Source organism: Coregonus lavaretus, assembly GCF_964263955.1.
Source record: "Coregonus lavaretus genome assembly, chromosome: 18".
Lineage (NCBI taxonomy): Eukaryota > Metazoa > Chordata > Actinopteri > Salmoniformes > Salmonidae > Coregonus > Coregonus lavaretus.
Window position 1 is genome coordinate 16,285,423 of NC_140005.1, and position 21,279 is coordinate 16,306,701.

Below are 21,279 nucleotides of genomic sequence, written 5' to 3' on the forward strand. Positions count from 1 at the left end.
ATTCACATGTCATTCCTTTCCCTCTAGCTTTTAACAAGGTCACAAAACAACCATTAAGGTTTAACAACCTATGCAACAAAGTTTGGTTGTAAAGCCACTAATTTGCTGTCAAGCCCGAAATAATGTTAATTTATTTCGGGCTTGAAATAAATATAACTTATTAATAAACAAGGTTAGAACATCGAGACAGTTGATTTTGGTTTGTGAGAAATAAATCAATATATAAAACATGGTTAAGTTCATCAACACTTCAATAATTGGATGAACAGATGTTTGAGCTCAGGATGTGTGTGTGCAGTATGCTTACTAGTCTCTCCTCTGGACTTAAACCTACCAGTGCAGCGGGATCTGATACAGTGGGTATAGAAAGTCACCACCCCCTTTCAACATTTTCACGTTTTGTTGATTACAGCATGAAATGAGAACACAAAAAATCAGACTTTCTCTGGCTTTATTTACACACAGTGGGGGAAAAAATCTTTAAAAACTCTGAAAATTAAAATGAAAACAGTAAAATACCCTATTTGGATAAGTGAACATTTCAAAGGCTTTGTCTATCACTCGGAGAACAGTTAAGACCATTATTAAGAAGTGGAAGGCGTATGGCACCACCCAGACCCTGCGTAGATCAGGCCGTCACTCCAAACTGGATGACCGGGCAAGGAGGAGACTGATCAGAGAGGCTACCAAGAAGCCAATGGCGACATTGAAGGAGCTTCAGGCCTTTATGGCAAAGACTGGTCAATGTGTTCATGTGACCACAATATCACAAGCGCTCCACAAATCTGGCCTCTATGGGAGGGTGGCAAGACAAAAAACACTCCTCAAAAAAAGCCCCATCAAGTCTCAATTGAGCTTTGCCAAAAAGCACATTGTAGATTCCGAGGCCAACTGGCAAAAGGTGCTGGGGTCAGATTAAACCAATATTTTTTTGGCCTGAACGCAAAACGATATGTCTAGCGAAAACCCAATACATCTTCCCACCCAAAGAACACCATGCCTACAGTAAAGCATGGCGGTGGCAGCATCCTGTTGTGGGGGTGTTTCCAGACACTTGTCAGGATAGAAGGGAAAATGGACAGTGCAAAATACCGACAGATTCTTGAGGAGAACCTGCAGCCCTCTGCCAGGAAGTTGAAAATGGGAAGATGGTTCACGTTTCAACATGACTATGACCCAAAGCACACCGCCAAAGCAACCGTACAGTGGCTGAAGGACAACAAGGTGAATGTCCTCGAGTGGCCTAGTCAGAGCCCTGACCTAAATCCCATCGAGAATCTGTGGAATGACTTGAAGAGTGCAGTCCATGAGCGGTCACCATGCAATTTGACTGAGCTTGAACAATTCTGCAAGGAACAATGGGCAAATATTTCACAGTCTAGGTGTGCAAAGTTAGTAGTAGATGTATTCAAAGAGACTCATGGCTGTAATTCAAGCAAAAGGTGGTTCCAACAAGTATTAACTCAGGGGGGTGTTCACTTAACCAAATAGGGTATTTTGCTGTTTTAATTTAAAGAGTTTAATAAAGAGTTTTTTTAGATATTTTTTTGCACTTGGATAATGTGGGTTACTGTGTGTAAATAAAGCCGGAAAAAGTCTGATTTTATGTGTTTTCATTTCAGGCTGTAAGGCAACAAAGGGTGAACATTTTGAAAGGGGGTGGTGACATTCTATACCCACTGTAGTTGCACCTCTCAATAGACCCCCACTGAGTGATTGCCTCAGTCAACTGAACACACACAGGTTCACTATACACATAGTGTACACACCAAGCACAATCAGGCCCATTCAAACAAACCCGCTGACAGCCTAAACAATTAGCCTTAGGAGAGAAAGACAGAGTGTGTGTGTGAGAGAGAGAGGGTGTCACAGTGCCTTCTCTCCCTCTATAATTCCTTCTCTCAGGCAATTCATTGATGGGTTGGAAGGTGGTAGGAATACTTGTGTGATGAGGGGAGCGGTAGTTGGATAGAGCGATAGGAGAGGAAAGCTGAGGGGGTGCTATAATTGCACTACTATGCATTTGGTGTGTGTTATGGTCAACTGTATTTTTGTACAGCGGAATATCGAATGAATGAATGAATGAATAGTCCCGAAAGCTACCTGGGTAAATGAGTCAGAAATTACTGAAATTATACCAATTTCTCCTCCTGTGTGTTGCAGAATCTCTTCAGCTGTGGAGGTCTCGTCTGAGTCGGGTCATGTACTCCATGGCTAACTGTCTGCTCATGAAGGTGTGTGTGTACACAGGTGTGTGTGAGGAGGGACTAACAGTCTGTGTAAGGAGAGCTGCACAGATCTACCATAGTCTTCTGTGTGTATGCGCATACACACAACAACTCGAACACACACATTCATTGACATACTTAGACACACATTCCTACATGCCCACAGTCACAGATTCACATACATGCCTGTCCAGGGCTGTCAGGAAGCTAGCAGAGAAATTAGAAGAATGGATGACGACCAGCGAGACACACGCACACACAAAATGGCTAATAAGAGTTATTAGGTTTTAGCAGCATTGTTTTGGTGCAGTGAGTGGGTGTGTTTGGAGAGGTCTTGTCAGGGACGTGTGTCTGGTTCAGTTCTCTTCATTCTACCTTCCCCTCAGTCCTGCCCTCTGTCTAAACACATTTTAACAGTGGAACAGCCAGGCGGATGCTAGCTAGAGCATATCCTGCACCAAGACACTGTGTATCTGTCCTGCCAGTTCAACACATCTTCAGTAGTGTCATCACCCACAGAGTCAAATGAAGAAACGGTGAAACACTAAACTATCATGCAACAAAACTGCCATTCTGCTTGATGATCTGACTATCATGGACTGGAGTTGTAAAATAATTAACAGATGCAGAACACTACCCATCGAGGAACACACAGTGTCCATCTGGCACACAAGACATGATCATCTTTTGATGAAGACTGCATTCATCATGTTTAATTTACTTCTATACTTTATACAGCACTAGAGAATCCTGTCTAACGATGTTTCTTGTTAGTGATTGTTGTGTTGTTTGTGTTGGTCTTTAGATGTATGATGGCAGACCACAGGCTTCCCAGTAGTATCCCATAGGATCACCCTGACTGGATTCTTTGTGAGTGGGAGATAGAGGGAGAAATAGAGGAAGCAAGGGAAAGTGGGAGAGTGTGTTCTGTCCGGGGGACAATTGAGAGAGCCACAGTGCCATCAGCTGGTGGTAACATGGATGTACACACAGACACACACACTGCACCAACTCACCGCACGACCTCTCTCCTTCTATCCCCAGCTTGATAGCAGCCGTGCTCAGCCGTTCAGTCAGCATGTGAGCGATGTAATGTGTGGTACACTGTGACCAGGGACATCTTGCCCTGCTAATGGTCAGTACACCTGATTAATTTTCTCTCCCCCCCCCCCCCCCCCCCCCTTGTCTTTCTCTGTCTCCAGGACTATGTTCTAGCTGTAGAGACATATCACTCCATCATCCAGTACGAGCCCCAGCAGAGAGTGCAGCTGCTGAGTGGGATAGGACGCATATTCCTGCAGGTAAACATGCACACACACACACACACCTTTCTCACATGCCTTTCTCTTTGAACTACAACTACTTTTCCTCAACATAATGCCAATGTGTTTTAGTTTTAATTGTTATTTTTGACCAGATTGGAGACATTAAAACAGCAGAGAAGTATTTGCTAGATGTGGAGAAAGCCTCTCTGAAGAAGGGAGGTGGACCTACAGACACACGCGGTTTGATGAACAGGTACGAATGAGTGTAAATAATGACTACTTCTGAGATGAATGTATCTGTAATTCTGTCAACCATCTCTCACTGTTCTAGTATGTGAGTTGGCACAGGGGATCACACTTGGGTATTTGCCACTTTGTGATGCTTTGCTAGGAGACACAATGGTGCCATTCACACTGTGTTGATTGACATTGCTGTTAATTCCTGTCACGTGGCTGATTGTCACATCTTCACACAGAATCACTGATGTAACCCAGCTGACATGTGTGCGTTGGGTTTCAGGTCCTTTGTCTACCTCAGTCAGAACAACTACTCAGAGGCACACTCCTCCTTCACAGAGGTCCTGAAGATCGACCCCAAAAACCCTGTGGTAGGTAATCACGCAATCTATAACTTTATGACAGCTATACTTGATTAACTTACTCATACATTTTCTAGAATACATCAGAAGCTGTACATTCTTAGAGACTGTAAATGAATGCACTCTAGTTTGAGACCAATCTCTCCCCTTTGCTGCATGGTATATCCCCTCTCCTCAGGTGAGAAAACAGCATTCCTCTCTTCTCCTCAGGCAATAACCGTGTCTTCTCCCCTCTCTCCCTAGACAAATAACATCTTTCTTATCTCTCCTCTCTGCAGAGTCCTTCTCCCTCAGGAAAATGACTCTTTACTCTCCTTCTCTGTCTTCACACACATGCCAATAACCCCCTCTCTTTCCTCTCCTCTCCTCTCCCTACATGCAAATAACTCATTTCTGCATTATCCCCTATCTATGCAGACATACAATGCCTTTCTCCCTCTTTCAGTAGAGCAATACCACTTCTGCCCCTTTCTCTCCCTGCAGGTTGATAACCTCGCTCTCTCCTCTCCCCCTATAGGCAAATAACAACGTGGCGGTGTGCCTGTCTGAAGTGGTCCCTGAGCCAGCTGGAGGGCCTGGTGCAGCAGGACCCTGCCCTGAACCTCCATGAGAACATCCTCTTCAACCTCGCCACCATGTACGAGCCGTCCCGCTCCACCCAGAAGAAACAGGCCCTGCTGGAGTCAGTGGCCTGCAGAGAGGGAGACAGCTTCAACACAGTGCCTCAAACTGGTGTAGAGGGAACCAGGGAGGTATGGGACCCTTGTAGGTCACTATTAAGACTGGAGCAAAACAATTGCAAGCACAGGGGGCCATCAGGAGTGTAGTGTCCTAGTCTTGAGTTTCATAAGACTCCACTAAACAACATGGCCATTACCCTGCCTGAACTCCAGAGCAGGCACACAAACTGTCCCCTCAGTGCAGGCAAATCCACTCCCCACGTTATAGTAGTAATGACGCAAATTATAATGATTGTGTGACTAACATCACAAGTGAATGCTGATAGGATATGTATGTGAATACATACAGTACAATGTTTTTAGACGAGGGAGACATTTTGCATTGCTGTGTGATTAAGACCGGAGTACATCATCAACCTGAAATCATGTTACTTCCCCCTAGATCTGTGACTTTTTTACATTTGAGTCATTAGCAGACGCTCTTATCCAGAGCGACTTACAGTTAGTGAGTGCATACATTTTTCATACAGACTTCGTCCTGTAAAATCAACCACAGGTCTTCTGTAACTTTCCAATTGAGTGTGAATTTTTGACTTGGCTCAGGATACACCCCTCTCCACAAAACAAAAGGAATGTAAAATTGATATGTAATAATAGATATGTAATGAAATAAAAAATAAATAAAATAAATAATAATTCAGAACTGTACATATTATAAGTAGGGAAAATGTATAACTTGTCAAAATGATTATTGTAGTAAATTATTTATTTAAGTACTTTAATTGAATTATACTAATGGTCTCTGTATCACTGTTTGTTTACATGTTCAAATGAATCTTTTTTTATCCAAACAAAGGAATCTGGCAATACAATTTAAATGTGGTACATGGATACTGTTGGTGAAAAGTGAATCAGACTAGCTAATAATCGTGAATAGACAATCAATTGAATGATTGAAAATAGAATTGCAATTGTATTTTCATCAGTACAAACTACTTATCCATACATCAAGTCCTATGCATCTTACAATTGAGGTAGGCCTTTAATCAATCAACACTTGTGAGTCCTCTACAACCGACGTCAATAGTGATTTGATTCCTGAATGCAATAGCTTATTGGTATTTCTGCTTAGTAGAGTTAGTCTTGATTCTCACTAATGTACAGTGGCTTGTGAAAGTATTCACCCCACTTGTCATTTTTCCTATTTTGTTGCCTTACAACCTGGAATTAAAATGGATTTTTTGGGGGTTTGTATCATTTGATTTACACAACATGCTTAACTCTTTGAAGATGTAAATTATTTTTTATTGTGAAACAAACAAGAAATAAGACAAAAAAACAGAGAACTTGAGCGTGCATAACTATTCACCCCCCCAAAGTCAATACTTTGTAGAGCCACCTTTTGCAGCAATTACAGCTGCAAGTCTCTTGGGGTATGTCTCTATAAGCTTGACACATCTAGCCACTGGGATTTTTGCCCATTCTTCAAGGCAAAACTGCTCCAACTCCTTCAAGTTGGATGGGTTCCTCTAGTGTACAGCAATCTTTAAGTCACAGATTCTCAATTGGATTGAGGTCTGGGCTTTGACTAGGCCATTCCAAGACATTTAAATGAATCCCCTCAAACCACTTGAGTGTTGCTTTAGCAGTATGCTTAGGGTCATTGTCCTGCTGGAAGGTGAACCTCCGTCCCAGTCTCAAATCTCTGGAAGACTGAAACAGGTTTCCCTCAAGAATTTCCCTGTATTTAGCGCCATCCATCATTCCTTCAATTCTGACCAGTTTCCCAGTCCCTGCCGATGAAAAAACATCCCCACAGCATGATGCTGCCACCACCATGCTTCACTGTGGGGATGGTGTTCTCTGGGTTTTTTTCTGGCCACTCTTCCGTAAAGCCCAGCTCTGTGGAGTGTACGGCTTAACTCCTTCAGGGTTATCTTTGGTTTCTTTGTTGCCTCTGGTTAATGCCCTCCTTGCCTGGTCCGTGAGTTTAGGTGGGCGGCCCTCTCTTGGCAGGTTTGTTGTGGTGCCATATTCCTTCCATTTTTTAATAATGGATTTAATGGTGCTCCGTGGGATGTTCAAAGTTTCTGATATTTTTTTATAACCCAACTCTGATCTGTACTTCTCCACAACTTTGTCCCTGACCTGTTTGGAGAGCTCCTTGGTCTTCATGGTGCCCCTTGCTTGGTGGTGCCCCTTGCTTAGTGGTGTTGCAGACTGTGGGGCCTTTCAGAACAGGCATATACAGTGGGGAGAACAAGTCTTTGATACACTGCCGATTTTGCAGGTTTTCCTACTTACAAAGCATGTAGAGGTCTGTAATTTTTATCATATGTACACTTCAACTGTGAGAGACAGAATCTAAAACAAAAATCCAGAAAATCACATTGTATGATTTTAAGTAATTAATTTGCATTTTATTGCATGACATAAGTATTTGATACATCAGAAAAGCAGAACTTTAATATTTGGTACAGAAACCTTTGTTTGCAATTACAGAGATCATACGTTTCCTGTAGGTCTTGACCAGGTTTGCACACACTGCAGCAGGGATTTTGGCCCACTCCTCCATACAGACCTTCTCCAGATCCTTCAGGTTTCGGGGCTGTCGCTGGGCAATACAGACTTTCAGCTCCCTCCAAAGATTTTCTATTGGGTTCAGGTCTGGAGACTGGCTAGGCCACTCCAGGACCTTGAGATGCTTCTTACGGAGCCACTCCTTAGTTGCCCTGGCTGTGTGTTTCGGGTCGTTGTCATACTGGAAGACCCAGCCACGACCCATCTTCAATGCTCTTACTGAGGGAAGGAGGTTGTTGGCCAAGATCTCGCGATACATGGCCCCATCCATCCTCCCCTCAATACGGTGCAGTCGTCCTGTCCCCTTTGCAGAAAAGCATCCCCAAAGAATGATGTTTCCACCTCCATGCTTCATGGTTGGGATGGTGTTCTTGGGGTTGTACTCATCCTTCTTCTTCCTCCAAACACGGCGAGTGGAGTTTAGACCAAAAAGCTATATTTTTGTCTCATCAGACCACATGACCTTCTCCCATTTCTCCTCTGGATCATCCAGATGGTCATTGGCAAACTTCAGACGGGCCTGGACATGCGCTGGCTTGAGCAGGGGGACCTTGCGTGCGCTGCAGGATTTTAATCTATGACGGCGTAGTGTGTTACTAATGGTTTTCTTTGAGACTGTGGTCGCAGCTCTCTTCAGGTCATTGACCAAGTCCTGCCGTGTAGTTCTGGGCTGATCCCTCACGATCATTGATGCCCCACGAGGTGAGATCTTGCATGGAGCCCCAGACCGAGGGGGATTGACCGTCATCTTGAACTTCTTCCATTTTCTAATAATTGCGCCAACAGTTGTTGCCTTCTCACCAAGCTGCTTGCCTATTGTCCTGCAGCCCATCCCAGCCTTGTGCAGGTCTACAATTTTATCCCTGATGTCCTTACACAGCTCTCTGGTCTTGGCCATTGTGGAGAGGTTGGAGTCTGTTTGATTGAGTGTGTGGACAGGTGTCTTTTATACAGGTAACGAGTTCAAACAAGTGCAGTTAATACAGGTAATGAGTGGAGAACAGGAGGGCTTCTTAAAGAAAAACTAACAGGTCTGTGAGAGCCGGAATTCTTACTGGTTGGTAGGTGATCAAATACTTATGTCATGCAATAAAATGCAAATTAATTACTTAAAAATCATACAATGTGATTTTCTGGATTTTTCTGCTTTGTAAGTAGGAAAACCTGCAAAATCGGCAGTGTATCAAATACTTGTTCTCCCCACTGTATATACTGAGATCATGTGACACTTAGATAAGGTGGACTTTATTTAACTAATTATGTGACTTCTGAAGGTAATTGGTTGCACCAGACCTTATTTAGGGGCTTCATAGCAAAGGGGGTGAATACATATGCACGCACCACTTTTCCGTTATTTTTTTTTTTGAATTTTTTGAAACAAAGTTATTTTTTTCATTTCACTTCATCAATTTGGACTATTTTGTGTATGTCCATTAAATGAAATCCAAATAAAAATCCATTTAAATTACAGGTTGTAATGCAACAAAATAGGAAAAAATCCAAGGGGGATGAATACTTTTGCAAGGCACTGTATACTGAACAAAAATATAAACGCAACATGTAAAGTGTTGGTCCCATGTTTCATGAGCTGAAATAAAAGATCCCTGAAATTTTCCATACGCACAAAAAGCTTATTTCTCTCACATTTTGTGCACAAATTTGTTTACATCCTTGTTAGTGAGCATTTCTCCTTTGCCAATATAATCCATCCAACTGACAGGTGTGACATATCAAGAAGCTGATTAAACAGAATGATCATTACACAGGTGCACTTTGTGCTGGGGACAATAAAAGGCCACTCTAAAATGTGCAGTTTTGTCACACAACACAATGCCACAGATGTCTCAAGTTTTGAGGGAGCGTGCATTTGGCATGCTGACTGCAGGAATGTCCACCAGAGCTGTTGCCAGAGAATTTAATGTTAATTTCTCTACCATAAGCCAATGTCGTTTTAGAGAACTTGGCAGTACGTCCAACCGGACTCACAACCGCAGACCACGTGTAACCAGGACATCTACATCTGGCTTCTTCACCTGCGGCATCTTCTGAGACCAGCCACTCGGACAGCTGATGAAACTGAGGAGTATTACCGTCTGTTATAATGCCCTTTTGTGGGGAAAAAACTCATTCTGATTAGCTTGGCCTGGCTCCCCAGTAGGTGGGCCTGGCTCCCAAGTGAGTGGGCCTATGGTTGCACCCCTGCCCAGTCATGTGAAATCCATAGATTAGGGCCTAATGAATTTATTTTAATTGACCGATTTCCTTAAATGAACTGGAACTCAGTAAAATCGTTGAAATTGTTGCATGTTGTGTTTATACTTTTGTTCAGTATAGTAAGTCAATCTTGAGTGGTACAATACATTCTACATTATAATATAAATACAAAATTATATTAGGATGGTCTCTATAGTGAAATACATGGAAAGCAGTGTTTGTACATTAACTTTATTAGAATGTAGGCACTGCATGGCTTTAAAGTTTAAATACTTGATTGAAAAATGAAAGCCTTTAGTGTCATAGTATGCTTTGATTATCTAAGTCATATATTCATAATCCACAAAGTTGGTTCGTAGAAAATGCTATAATTCAATGGAAACTAACATCTGCATCCATTCAGTATCAAAAATAAAAAATTAATGTATGCACTCACTAACTGTAAGTCGCTCTGGATAAGAGCGTCTGCTAAATGACGTAAATGTAAAATGTAATTCAGTACCACCTGTTGCTCTTGTCTTAAGCGCATTGGAGAGAGCTCACATACTTCTGGCGAATATCAAACTCATCTGCTGGACGATTGTAGGCTTTCCATACAGGCTCCCCCATGATCAGTCTCATGGCTTCAGTGTAGTTCTGCAAAATGCATGAGAAATACATTAATCAACAAATCATTCATTGTATTTCCATGAAATTGAAATAGCCTACCTTTGACGTGGACGTGCAGTTCAGCTCTAGAACTATACATTGACATAGTCATATTTGCATAGCTTATGCACACAGAGCCAGCAGTTGACCTGTCATAATCACATGACCTGGCCAGGACCATGTTAGACAATTTTGTTTTGTTGTAGACATCCAAATGACAAATGGAGCCGTATGGTCTCAGTCATAGTGAATCTGTGGTAGATGCCTGCAGGCAGAGTGATCAGGTCTCCCTTGGTCATGGCTATGCGGATCCAGCGGTCATCCCTGTTCCTCACGTCAAAGTAGGACCTGCCGTCCAGGATGTAGCGGATCTCATCATCCAGCTGGGGACAGGAGGGCACATATGGCAGGACACTTTTTAAGCATGTGCTTTTATCCAATGTATCATAAATCTAATCTGGCACAGTGAATAAGGGATCGGTAGAAATGTACTGAATTGTTCCCTGGAGGAAAATGGGGGAGGGTAATTATTTTTCAATTTCAGTCGGGGAGGGTTTAGTGTTTTCTGATTCAGTCCAGGGGATGGTCATGTAATTTGTAATTGATTCAGGGCTCTATTTTAACAAACCTAATGCTATGGTAAATCTAAGCGCTGGCGGTAGCACTATAGGTTTGGGGGTGTGTCAGAAATATCTTTGCTATTTTCACAACCAAAAATTATCGGCACAGTGCTGGCATAGGCAAGAAAGGGCTGGGTTTTGATGAATAAACCAGGTGTGGGTGTGTTGAGGCTTGTTGGCCCTTCACTGGCCAATCAGAACGTGCTCCATGGCTAAATATGTGGTTGCTTCAAGTTGTGTATTTGGGTATTTTATATAAGAGAGTGAATCATTCTAATCAAATTAATAGGCCATGTCTAAATACACTTACAGGCACCATAATTGCTCCCAAATTAGCACTTTGAATCATGTTTTTAAGGACACCAAATATTTCCACCCCTCCCAACTGAGCGCAAGCGAGCTGATTTAAGATGGGTAAATGACCCATCCTTGCGCAACACTTTGAAAATAGCAGAGCGCTGGCTTTAACATGTTTTTTTGGGGGGGGGGGGGTTGTTTAGGGGGTAGTTCAGCTTTAATAGTGCAGATCCATCAATGTAATTGTCTGCATAATTTCCAATCCCCAAAATATTTTTTTGTAAATATATTTATATATACATATATTTTAAACGAATGGCCGTTTGACACTAGTGCCGCCTTAACGCCAGACGAAAATAGAGCCCTGAATGTCATATTGCTCAGTGTTTGAGAATTAGTTGCTTATGATATCTCTGTGTGGCCGATGCTGCCCCTCATCCCTGATTCTCTGCAAGTGCGCCTAGTGTGGTCTCAATCAAATTATCCATAGCCTATACTATAGGCTATAGACCTAGGCTATACGAAGAGCATGCTCAGAGAAACACAGGGCAAAGTTATATTTTTGCAAGTTTTTGCACTGCTGCGATGGTGTATATAAACCTAGACTACACTGCAGTACACACTGCAATGGATAGGCTATCCCAATCATGAGCCCTGGCCAAAAAATGCAATATCTGTGTGCTCGGACTAGGCCTACTGATGTCCTGTTCAGTTTGGGAGAGCGTGAAGATGAGAAGGAGGACCGGAGGTAAGCTTGCAACTGCTATAATTGATTTTACTAAAAACGATGTTTCGTTGCCCTCACAATAAGCCATATTCGAGTAATTTACAAAATTTGCATTACTATGAAGCAGCAGGCGTTGAGATGGACAGTGCATGAGTGCTGAAAGTAGGCTAATTTGAGAAGGCCTTATTCATTTAAACAGTCTTCATTTTAATTTGACTTTAGGCTACTAACAACAAGAGGGCTTTGTGTTGGAGCCTATTTCTTCCTTTTCAAGAAATAAGAGGTAGGCCTACCTGTTTAACAGACATAATTATAGTGTACTATCTGTAGATTTTGTCAGCCAATTCCTTTAGTCACCATGCACTCCTTAAATATCTGTGTCAGTGAAGGGCTTGGTGTGTTAAGTTAAAACCAGGGCTCGAACTGAGGGAGTGTGTGAGAGTATGTGAGAGTACTGCGGTTTCTGTTAAAGACAATGGCTAAAAGCATAGGACTACCCCTTGTAGAAAACAATGGAACGGACCTGATTATATACAGTGAGGGAAAAAAGTATTTGATCCCCTGCTGATTTTGTATGTTTGCCCACTGACAAAGACATGATCAGTCTATAATTTTAATGGTAGGTTTATTTGAACAGTGAGAGACAGAATAACAACAACAAAATCCAGAAAAACGCATGTCAAAAATGTTATAAATTGATTTGCATTTTAATGAGGGAAATAAGTATTTGACCCCTCTGCAAAACATTACTTAGTACTTGGTGGCAAAACCCTTGTTGGCAATCACAGAGGTCAGACATTTATTGTAGTTGGCCACCAGGTTTGCACACATCTCAGGAGGGATTTTGTTCCACTCCTCTTTGCAGATCTTCTCCAAGTCATTAAGGTTTCGAGGCTGACGTTTGGCAACTCAAACCTTCAGCTCCCTCAACAGATTTTCTATGGGATTAAGGTCTGGAGACTGGCTAGGCCACTCCAGGACCTTAATGTGCTCTTCTTGAGCCACTCCTTTGTTGCCATGGCCGTGTGTTTTGGGTCATTGTCATGCTGGAATTACTTCCACGACCCATTTTCAATGCCCTGGCTGAGGGAAGGAGGTTCTCACCCAAGATTTGACGGTACATGGCCCCGTCCATTGTCCCGTTGATACGGTGAAGTTGTCCTGTCCCCTTAGCAGAAAAACACCCCCAAAGCATAATGTTTCCACCTCCATGTTTGACAGTGGGGATGATGTTCTTGGGGTCATAGGCAGCATTCCTCCTCCTCCAAACACGGCGAGTTGAGTTGATGCCAAAGAGCTCGATTTTGGTCTCATCTGACCACAACACTTTCACCCAGTTCTCCTCTGAATCATTCAGATGTTCATTGGCAAACTTCAGACGGCCCTTTATATGTGCTTTCTTGAGCAGGGGGACCTTGCGGGCGCTGCAGGATTTCAGTCCTTCACGGCGTAGTGTGTTACCAATTGTTTTCTTGGTGACTATGATCCCAGCTGCCTTGAGATCATTGACAAGATCCTCCCATGTAGTTCTGGGCAGATTCCTCACCGTTCTCATGATCATTGCAACTCCACGAGGTGAGATCTTGCATGGAGCCCCAGGCCGAGGGAGATTGACAGTTATTTTGTGTTTCTTCCATTTGCGAATAATCGCACCAACTGTTGTCACCTTCTCACCAAGCTGCTTGGCGATGGTCTTGTAGCCCATTCCAGCCTTGTGTAGGTCTACAATCGTGTCCCTGGAGAGCTCTTTGGTCTTGGCCATGGTGGAGAGTTTGGAATCTGATTGATTGATTGCTTCTGTGGACAGGTGTCTTTTATACAGGTAACAAACTGAGATTAGGAGCACTCCTTTTAAGAGTGTGCTCCTAATCTCAGCTCGTTACCTGAATAAAAGACACCTGGGAGCCAGAAATCTTTCTGGCTCCCAGGTGCTACTTAGGTGCTACTTATGGCTCCCTGGTGCTACTTATTTCCCTCATTAAAATGCAAATCAATTTATAACATTTTTGACATGCGTTTTTCTGGATTTTTTTGTTGTTATTCTGTCTCTCACTGTTCAAATAAACCTACCATTAAAATTATAGACTGATCATTTCTTTGTCAGTGGGCAAACGTACAAAATCAGCAGGGGATCAAATACTTTTTTCCCTCACTGTAAAGCCATCTATAATGACGCTTTAGTCCGCAATGCTTTATGCTAGAAACAAGCTGTAAAATGCCGGGGAAAGACGTGACTCTGATACACATGGGATATCTTTGGTTTGTCTCTATGACATTCAGCGGACGTGCCGAGGAGACATAAAATTGACTTTGCTTGGGAAGTAATGTGTGATTCTGTCACTACACTCTAAAAAGTAGGGCTTCAACAAGGGTTCTTCTAAGACCCTCAACGTTCTTCGAAGAACCTTAGGGTTCTTGGCACTGAAAATTGCCCCCAAATGGTTCTTCCAAGAACCCCATAGGAGATGGGGTTCATCGAGGAACCCCATTAGTTGGTGGTGGTTCTTGCAGGAACCTAACTGCCCAACTGAAACATTTGGATTTGAATTTGAAAGGACAGCGAATGCAGGCACTTAACTGAAAATTTTTAAGATCTCCTCAATTTAAGGTAAGGTTTGTCCCTTGTATGATCTAAATTGATATTGTTTTATGATGATACCATCTATCTTTTCATATTTGTGCAAATCTTTGGACGGGGCTCTGCTGTTTTGTTCTGTTTTGCCACTACAATCATAATAAACACTAATATCGTGTTATTGTTCTTATTGGTGTTCGTATTATGAATGATTTTGCAGTGCATGGTGATCGAACAGGTTTCCTGCTATATTCATCAGAGGTGTAGGGAGGGTGAAGTCTGTGAATCCCAAAAAATAGTAAATATACAGATGATTAACAAAACATGCACACGACAGTATTCATACCTTGGTTTTTGTGGTAAATGTGAATGACAAAACTGTTTTGATAATGGTTTTCATACACATACCAAAAAGTGAGCAGTTCAGTCATCTGCACGCAATACAGCTAGCCTTCAACATATTCTTATAGCATACATATTCTTACCTCTTTGTTGATTGATATCCATTGCATTGTGTCCATTTTCTGTTTTAGAAAGATTTGCACAAATATGAAAAGATAGATGGTATCATCATAAAACAATATCAATTTAGATCATACAAGGGACAAACCTTACCTTAAATTGAGGAGATCTTTACATTTTTCAGTTAAGTGCCTGCATCTGCTGTCCTTTCAAATTCAAATCCAAATGTTTCAGTTGGGCAGTTAGGTTCCTGCAAGAACCCCTACCAACTAATGAGGTTCCTCAATGAACCCCACCTCCTATGGGGTTCTCGGAAGAACCTTTTGGGGGCAATTTTCAGTGCCAAGAACCCTAAGGCTCTTCAAAGAACTTTGAGGGTCTCAGAATAACCCTTGTTGAAGCCCTGATGTTTTAGGGGAAATGGTAGCCATGTTCTCTGCTATCCACTTTATGTTTTAATAATAATTTTGGCTATAGGGGAGGGTCACCTTTTTATTTATTTTTCAAGCTTCAGGGAGGGTCACGTAAAAATATATTTTTGTGAAGGGAGGGCCATCCCTTTTCATTTCAGAGGTCCGATTTTCTCCAGGTATCCTTCATTATAAATAACGTACAGTCCGTAACAAAATATTAATTGTAATGTGAGCAGACTGAAATGTTTTTTTTTTCGTTCTATGCAATACCTTGTCCTCATAGTTGGGTAGTTTATCCTTGTGGGTAGTGATGATGTTGGAGTAGGAGTACCCCATGTCTTTACGGATCTTTTTCAGCGCATGGTCTGTCTCATAAATATCAGCATCTAAGACAAGGACAGTACAGAAACAACCAGTCAGTCTCGCGAGGTCAGATCATCCTTCCAAACGTGAGCGAAGCCTGGGCGACTCGGGACACTACTGTTTTATGCAATCCAATTTAGCTAGCTACAGTCACATTTATGTGTATATGATAGTGTCGTAGTAAATATAATTTGTCGTAGTAAATATAAAATGTTATAGATTGGTCTGACTAAAATGTTGTGCAAGACCCATTTGTGTTAGGAGCTTGTTTTCAATAAATGCTGTTCCAGGTCAGAGAACAAAGGACAGAGGAGAACACCATATCTTGTCACCAGATGGCCTAGTCTTGCAGGAGTGCGATAACAGGACAACACCCCCACCTCCGGCCACAACCACCAGTTCCTTCTCACGAGTTCCCTTGACACACACAGACATTTCATTTGCACGCACACTCATTCTCAACTCCCCACGAGTTCTTTGACACACAAACATTTCATTTGCACGCACACTCATTCTCAACTCCCCACGAGTTCCCTTGACACACACAGACATTTCACTGTGCACGCACACTCAAACTCCACTCCCCTGTCTACTGGTCGGGTGCCAAGGGCAGAGGACTCTGCCGTGCACCAATGGGGCTTCTACTCTGGACAGAGCAGACCCGCCTCCTACGCCTCTGGAACCAATAGAGGGACTAGGAGAAGAATCCCTCCCTTTATGTTACATTGTATAAAGTAATGCTGTAAACTCTGTTTAAACATCCTTCTCAGCTGACTCCTAGAGTGCCATATGATTAGGTCCATGCATGTTAAATTAGCAGGATTCCATGCATGTTAACTAACAGTACAAGATATCTCTGTGTTTAATAAACTGCCTTTTGCTTAAGCAAATTCCTCTCTGTCTAGCGTCGTTGGTTTGTACTCCCTCTCCATATAATTTAGTTCACCAACAAAATGGTAGCAGAGGATGGTTTCTATTTCGATCTAAAAAGTTGGTGAGAGAGGAAAAGGCAAATCATCGATCTAAAAACAGACGGAAGAGTGACCTGAAATCCAGGAGACATCAACTATTCGTCTTGCCTCAGGAACCTGATCAGAGCGCGCTCTTCTAAAAAGGTAAGCAGAGCCTGTTAAAACAAAATCTTGCATATTGTATTATAGACCAATACCAAATTTTGATCAGTAGTACTGAGTGTGAGTATGAATACTTGGTAAATAATTTCCATCCTAAATGAATTAAGGCATAAATGAGATATCTGGTACTGTGAACACTGAGAACTGTGACTATATTATGAGAGTCTTACCAGTGGCTGAATACTGATGATTGTATCCTATGGGTTAAATTGCGATTTAACACATGATGTGGATAAGATTTGACCCATAATCTAGATTCCTAAAGGGACCCAGTTTGAACTGAGACCTTTTGCATAAATCCTATTAGGGGAGGTCCTACCCTATAGGTTGTGAGAGAGTTGATCACGTTAACTGTGGCAGAGTTCTAGACATTAGGTGGGGGAGAATCACCGAAATTGACCAGAGGTACTAAATTCCCGGGGATGCCAGTTATCTCTGTGATTTCACACTTAAAACGATCCCATATAAATGGTTGTGTGAAAGGTACAATTAAGCTGAGACTAAGTCCTTCCTAGTGATCGAGTTGTCTAAACTAAAAATCCTTTGATAGGGATCCAGTTGCTTCTGTGACTTCACATAATGAAGGTGCCTTTTAAGGTTGTGTGAAGGGTGCAGTCGAACTGAGACTATGTTTTAGGACGCTCTGGTAATCTAAATTCATTAGTTGCTTCTGTGACTTCACATGTAAAATTGATCCTTACATAAGGACGTGTGGAGGGTGGCAGTCGAACTGACAATATGTTTTAGGACGCTTTGAGAACCGGAATTTATTAAGCATTGTAATTCCAATTGGCTTTTGGTTGTGTGTTTTTATGTATTATAACGTGTAATGGATGATGGGAAGTTATAGTGAGACTTATGAAACTGAATACCAATCTGTGGAATTGAGTGAATTTGACCTAGGCTTTCAGGAACCAGGGATTGGGGAGACTGATATTGGATCTGTGCATATTCTTGAACAAGAACTGAGACAATTGAAGCGTGTTGTGTGCTGTGGAGGAATTACTGCATTGGTATATGTGACTGGAATTCTGATTTTTATGATAATAATTGCATTACAAATTATATAAATCAGCCTCTTTATATACGAGGGTGTCGTACATGAGATAAGTCTGTATTGATACCGATAATACATCCTTGGAAAATAAAACACCAGGGACGGGATAAGTGTATAACGATAGAGAAAGCAAGATGGCAGGGCCAAACATAACTAAACCCAAATTTAATGAATATCTAGAACAACGAATGACAGACAGAGCAAGGGGAAAAGTACAGTATAGGAAAGTTAAAAAAGTGGCGTTGGAGAGCAGGAGGGTGCAACCAAAGAAATCAGATACGATGTGTGTGGCCACTGAAGCAGCTTCCCCAGAGGCCAGTACCAGCACCACTCCTGGCCCCACCTCACTATACAGCCTAAAAGGCACCATGACTTTTGGCCCACAACCACAACCATGGCCTCAGCAGGGCACCCCATTAGGTCCTCCAAGAGGAGGGAACTACCTGTGCTACCATTGTGGAAGACCTGGACATTTCAAGCGTGATTGTTGGGATCTGCAGCAATCTAACCATCAACCCCCAGGGAGGGGAAGAGGCAGAGGTACACCACAATGGAGAGGTAGAGGAAGGGGAGGACCCCCACAACAACCATAAACCCACCTGTCTGAACTCCAGGTGCCCGAAGGCGTGATCCTCATCCAATACTACTACCACCGACATCACAGACTGAACTCAACCAAGGCGATATAGCACAGTTACAGAGCTCAGCAGGACCCTATGAACACTCAGTCTGGGCCCAGGAGGGGGCGGCAGAGGACAGGACGAACTCTGGAGGTGCCATGATGGAAGACTAGTTGAACCAGCTAGACTCTGCCCAGAACTGTTGAGTGAGGCCCACGGGCCCACGCACGAGGGAAAGTTTAAGACCCTCCAAAAGTTCCCACACATCTGGTGGCACCCTCACATGAAAGAAAATGTAGACAGGTTTTCAAAATGGGTAGAGGCAATTCCTACAGAAACTACAGAATAAGAGGATGCTAGGTCAGTCATTAAGTGGCTACAAACTAAGTTAATACCCAGATATGGTATACCAAGGCAGATAAGATCTGACAACCACACGTTTTAGCAACAAAACATCTGAGAGAGGTGGAGGAAAGATTCGGAATCATGCACAGATTCGGTTCAGTAACATCCACAGTCCCAGGGACTCGTGGAACGCGCCAACCTAGCCAAGGGAGGGAGGTCATATGCCCGCCCTTGATGTACAACAGATAGAAATGACTGATTATGTGAAGAAATTGACGGAATTTTCTGCAGCACTCTCTTCTCAGGTGCAGAAGGCCCAAGAGGGGGAGCTGACGGGAAGTACGCTACCACTGAAGGTAAAGGTGGGAGACTGGGTGAGGGTAAAAGTCCACAAGAGAAAGTGGCTGGAACCCAGGTGGACTGGACCGTACGAAGTGAAGGAGGTTACTTCACACTCAGTCCAGGTCAGAGGTAAATTAGGCGCACCCTGGCACCATCTAACACATTGCACACCAGCCCCCACTCCTTCTAGAACACTGACAGAAGTCAGAGATGATTTGAGCAGCAAAACCACAATTTGATACCAAACATGTATATTCCCTTATGGAAAAAAGAACCTCGACCAGGTAGAAGGAGAAATCTTTGCCATCGCACCCACTCCAAACGAACAAGCTCAAATCTACCCCCTTTTAGGGGAAGATGAAATAGAATTTGAACAACAGCTTTGATGTATTTAATCGTGCACTAGAGGGGGACTAACATAGTTTAATTAACTGGCCATATAATTAGTATGCTAGAGGGGGATGGTTGACATTTTTTAAAATTGCATTATGCGTTATCATGTGTTGTTTTCTTTTCTGCATTATTGTTTTTCTTTTAAGACTGATTCAACTATGCTTCATGCCACCATAATTAATGGATCACGTCTGGGAGACGTGAAGAGGGGGATTTGTCGTAGTAAATATAATTTGTCGTAGTAAATATAAAATGTTATAGATTGGTCTGACTAAAATGTTGTGCAAGACCCATTTGTGTTAGGAGCTTGTTTTCAATAAATGCTGTTCCAGGTCAGAGAACAAAGGACAGAGGAGAACACCATATCTTGTCACCAGATGGCCTAGTCTTGCAGGAGTGCGATAACAGGACAACACCCCCACCTCCGGCCACAACCACCAGTTCCTTCTCACGAGTTCCCTTGACACACACAGACATTTCATTTGCACGCACACTCATTCTCAACTCCCCACGAGTTCTTTGACACACAAACATTTCATTTGCACGCACACTCATTCTCAACTCCCCACGAGTTCCCTTGACACACACAGACATTTCACTGTGCACGCACACTCAAACTCCACTCCCCTGTCTACTGGTCGGGTGCCAAGGGCAGAGGACTCTGCCGTGCACCAATGGGGCTTCTACTCTGGACAGAGCAGACCCGCCTCCTACGCCTCTGGAACCAATAGAGGGACTAGGAGAAGAATCCCTCCCTTTATGTTACATTGTATAAAGTAATGCTGTAAACTCTGTTTAAACATCCTTCTCAGCTGACTCCTAGAGTGCCATATGATTAGGTCCATGCATGTTAAATTAGCAGGATTCCATGCATGTTAACTAACAGTACAAGATATCTCTGTGTTTAATAAACTGCCTTTTGCTTAAGCAAATTCCTCTCTGTCTAGCGTCGTTGGTTTGTACTCCCTCTCCATATAATTTAGTTCACCAACAATAGTGAATAACTAAGTAGCTAGCTAGCTAAACGTTGACTAATTTTTCTTGATAGCTGAAGCTTGTCTAACAAACGGCTAAAGTTGTTATCAAGTTGTTCCTTGCTCGCTAACTACCTTCCAGTAGAAAACGCCAAGCTTTTCTAACTCCTCCAAAGACACAGGTTCGTTTGGGTTTAGTTTATGCGGCATCCTCTGATCTTCGTCAGAATCGTCCATGAACCAAGCCTCAATCAACGCCATGGCATGGAGTAAACATTCAATAAAAGAGAGATGTCTAGCTATTAACGTAAGAAAACGCATGTGATTAAAAACACAAATGACGTCACACTGGTATAGTAATGAAGAAACCTTCAAAATAAAAGGCCACATTTTAACACATTGCAATGTCAATAGCGCATTAAAAATATGTTTTCAGGAGGCAAGAGCAGTAATTGAGGAGGGACAACCTGAGGGGGACTTGAACCAGCAACCCTTGACCTTGTTGGCAAAGATGCCTACTTTCAACTCACTTCATCAGGACATGGGAACAAATGTGGGACTGGGAAAACTTGTATTGTCCATCCCACTGAATATCCTTATCGAAATAAATCAGTAGGCTACCATAATAGGTTGAATTCACTTAACTGGGTTTGATGAACCAATACATGGGTTTGATGAGTTTAGTTATCAAGAGGTAATAACTAATTTGTTGGCAATCAGTGTCTTAGAAAAAAAACATTACTT

The 21,279-nt window shown here is 42.5% G+C and overlaps 1 protein-coding gene and 1 pseudogene across 2 annotated transcripts in view; one reads left to right on the forward strand and one right to left on the reverse strand.

Moving 5' to 3' along the window:
• Positions 1 to 6,024, forward strand: part of LOC311145984 (trafficking protein particle complex subunit 12-like) — a 33,867-nt pseudogene extending 27,843 nt beyond the window's left edge. The window contains exons 8-12 of the transcript XR_014615590.1: positions 2,164 to 2,234; positions 3,431 to 3,529; positions 3,646 to 3,746; positions 4,014 to 4,101; positions 4,610 to 6,024. The product of XR_014615590.1 is annotated as a trafficking protein particle complex subunit 12-like (transcript). The remainder of the gene's footprint in view (positions 1 to 2,163; positions 2,235 to 3,430; positions 3,530 to 3,645; positions 3,747 to 4,013; positions 4,102 to 4,609) is intronic.
• Positions 6,025 to 10,085: 4,061 nt separating this feature from the next.
• LOC311146074 (acireductone dioxygenase-like) lies at positions 10,086 to 20,796 on the reverse strand (the record flags this gene model as incomplete). Its single annotated transcript, XM_084182541.1, has 4 exons — positions 10,086 to 10,202; positions 10,448 to 10,597; positions 15,510 to 15,698; positions 20,671 to 20,796. The coding sequence occupies 4 exons, from the start codon at positions 20,794 to 20,796 to the stop codon at positions 10,086 to 10,088; spliced, it is 582 nt and encodes a 193-aa protein (XP_084038667.1).
• Between the last annotated feature and the right edge of the window lie 483 nt (positions 20,797 to 21,279).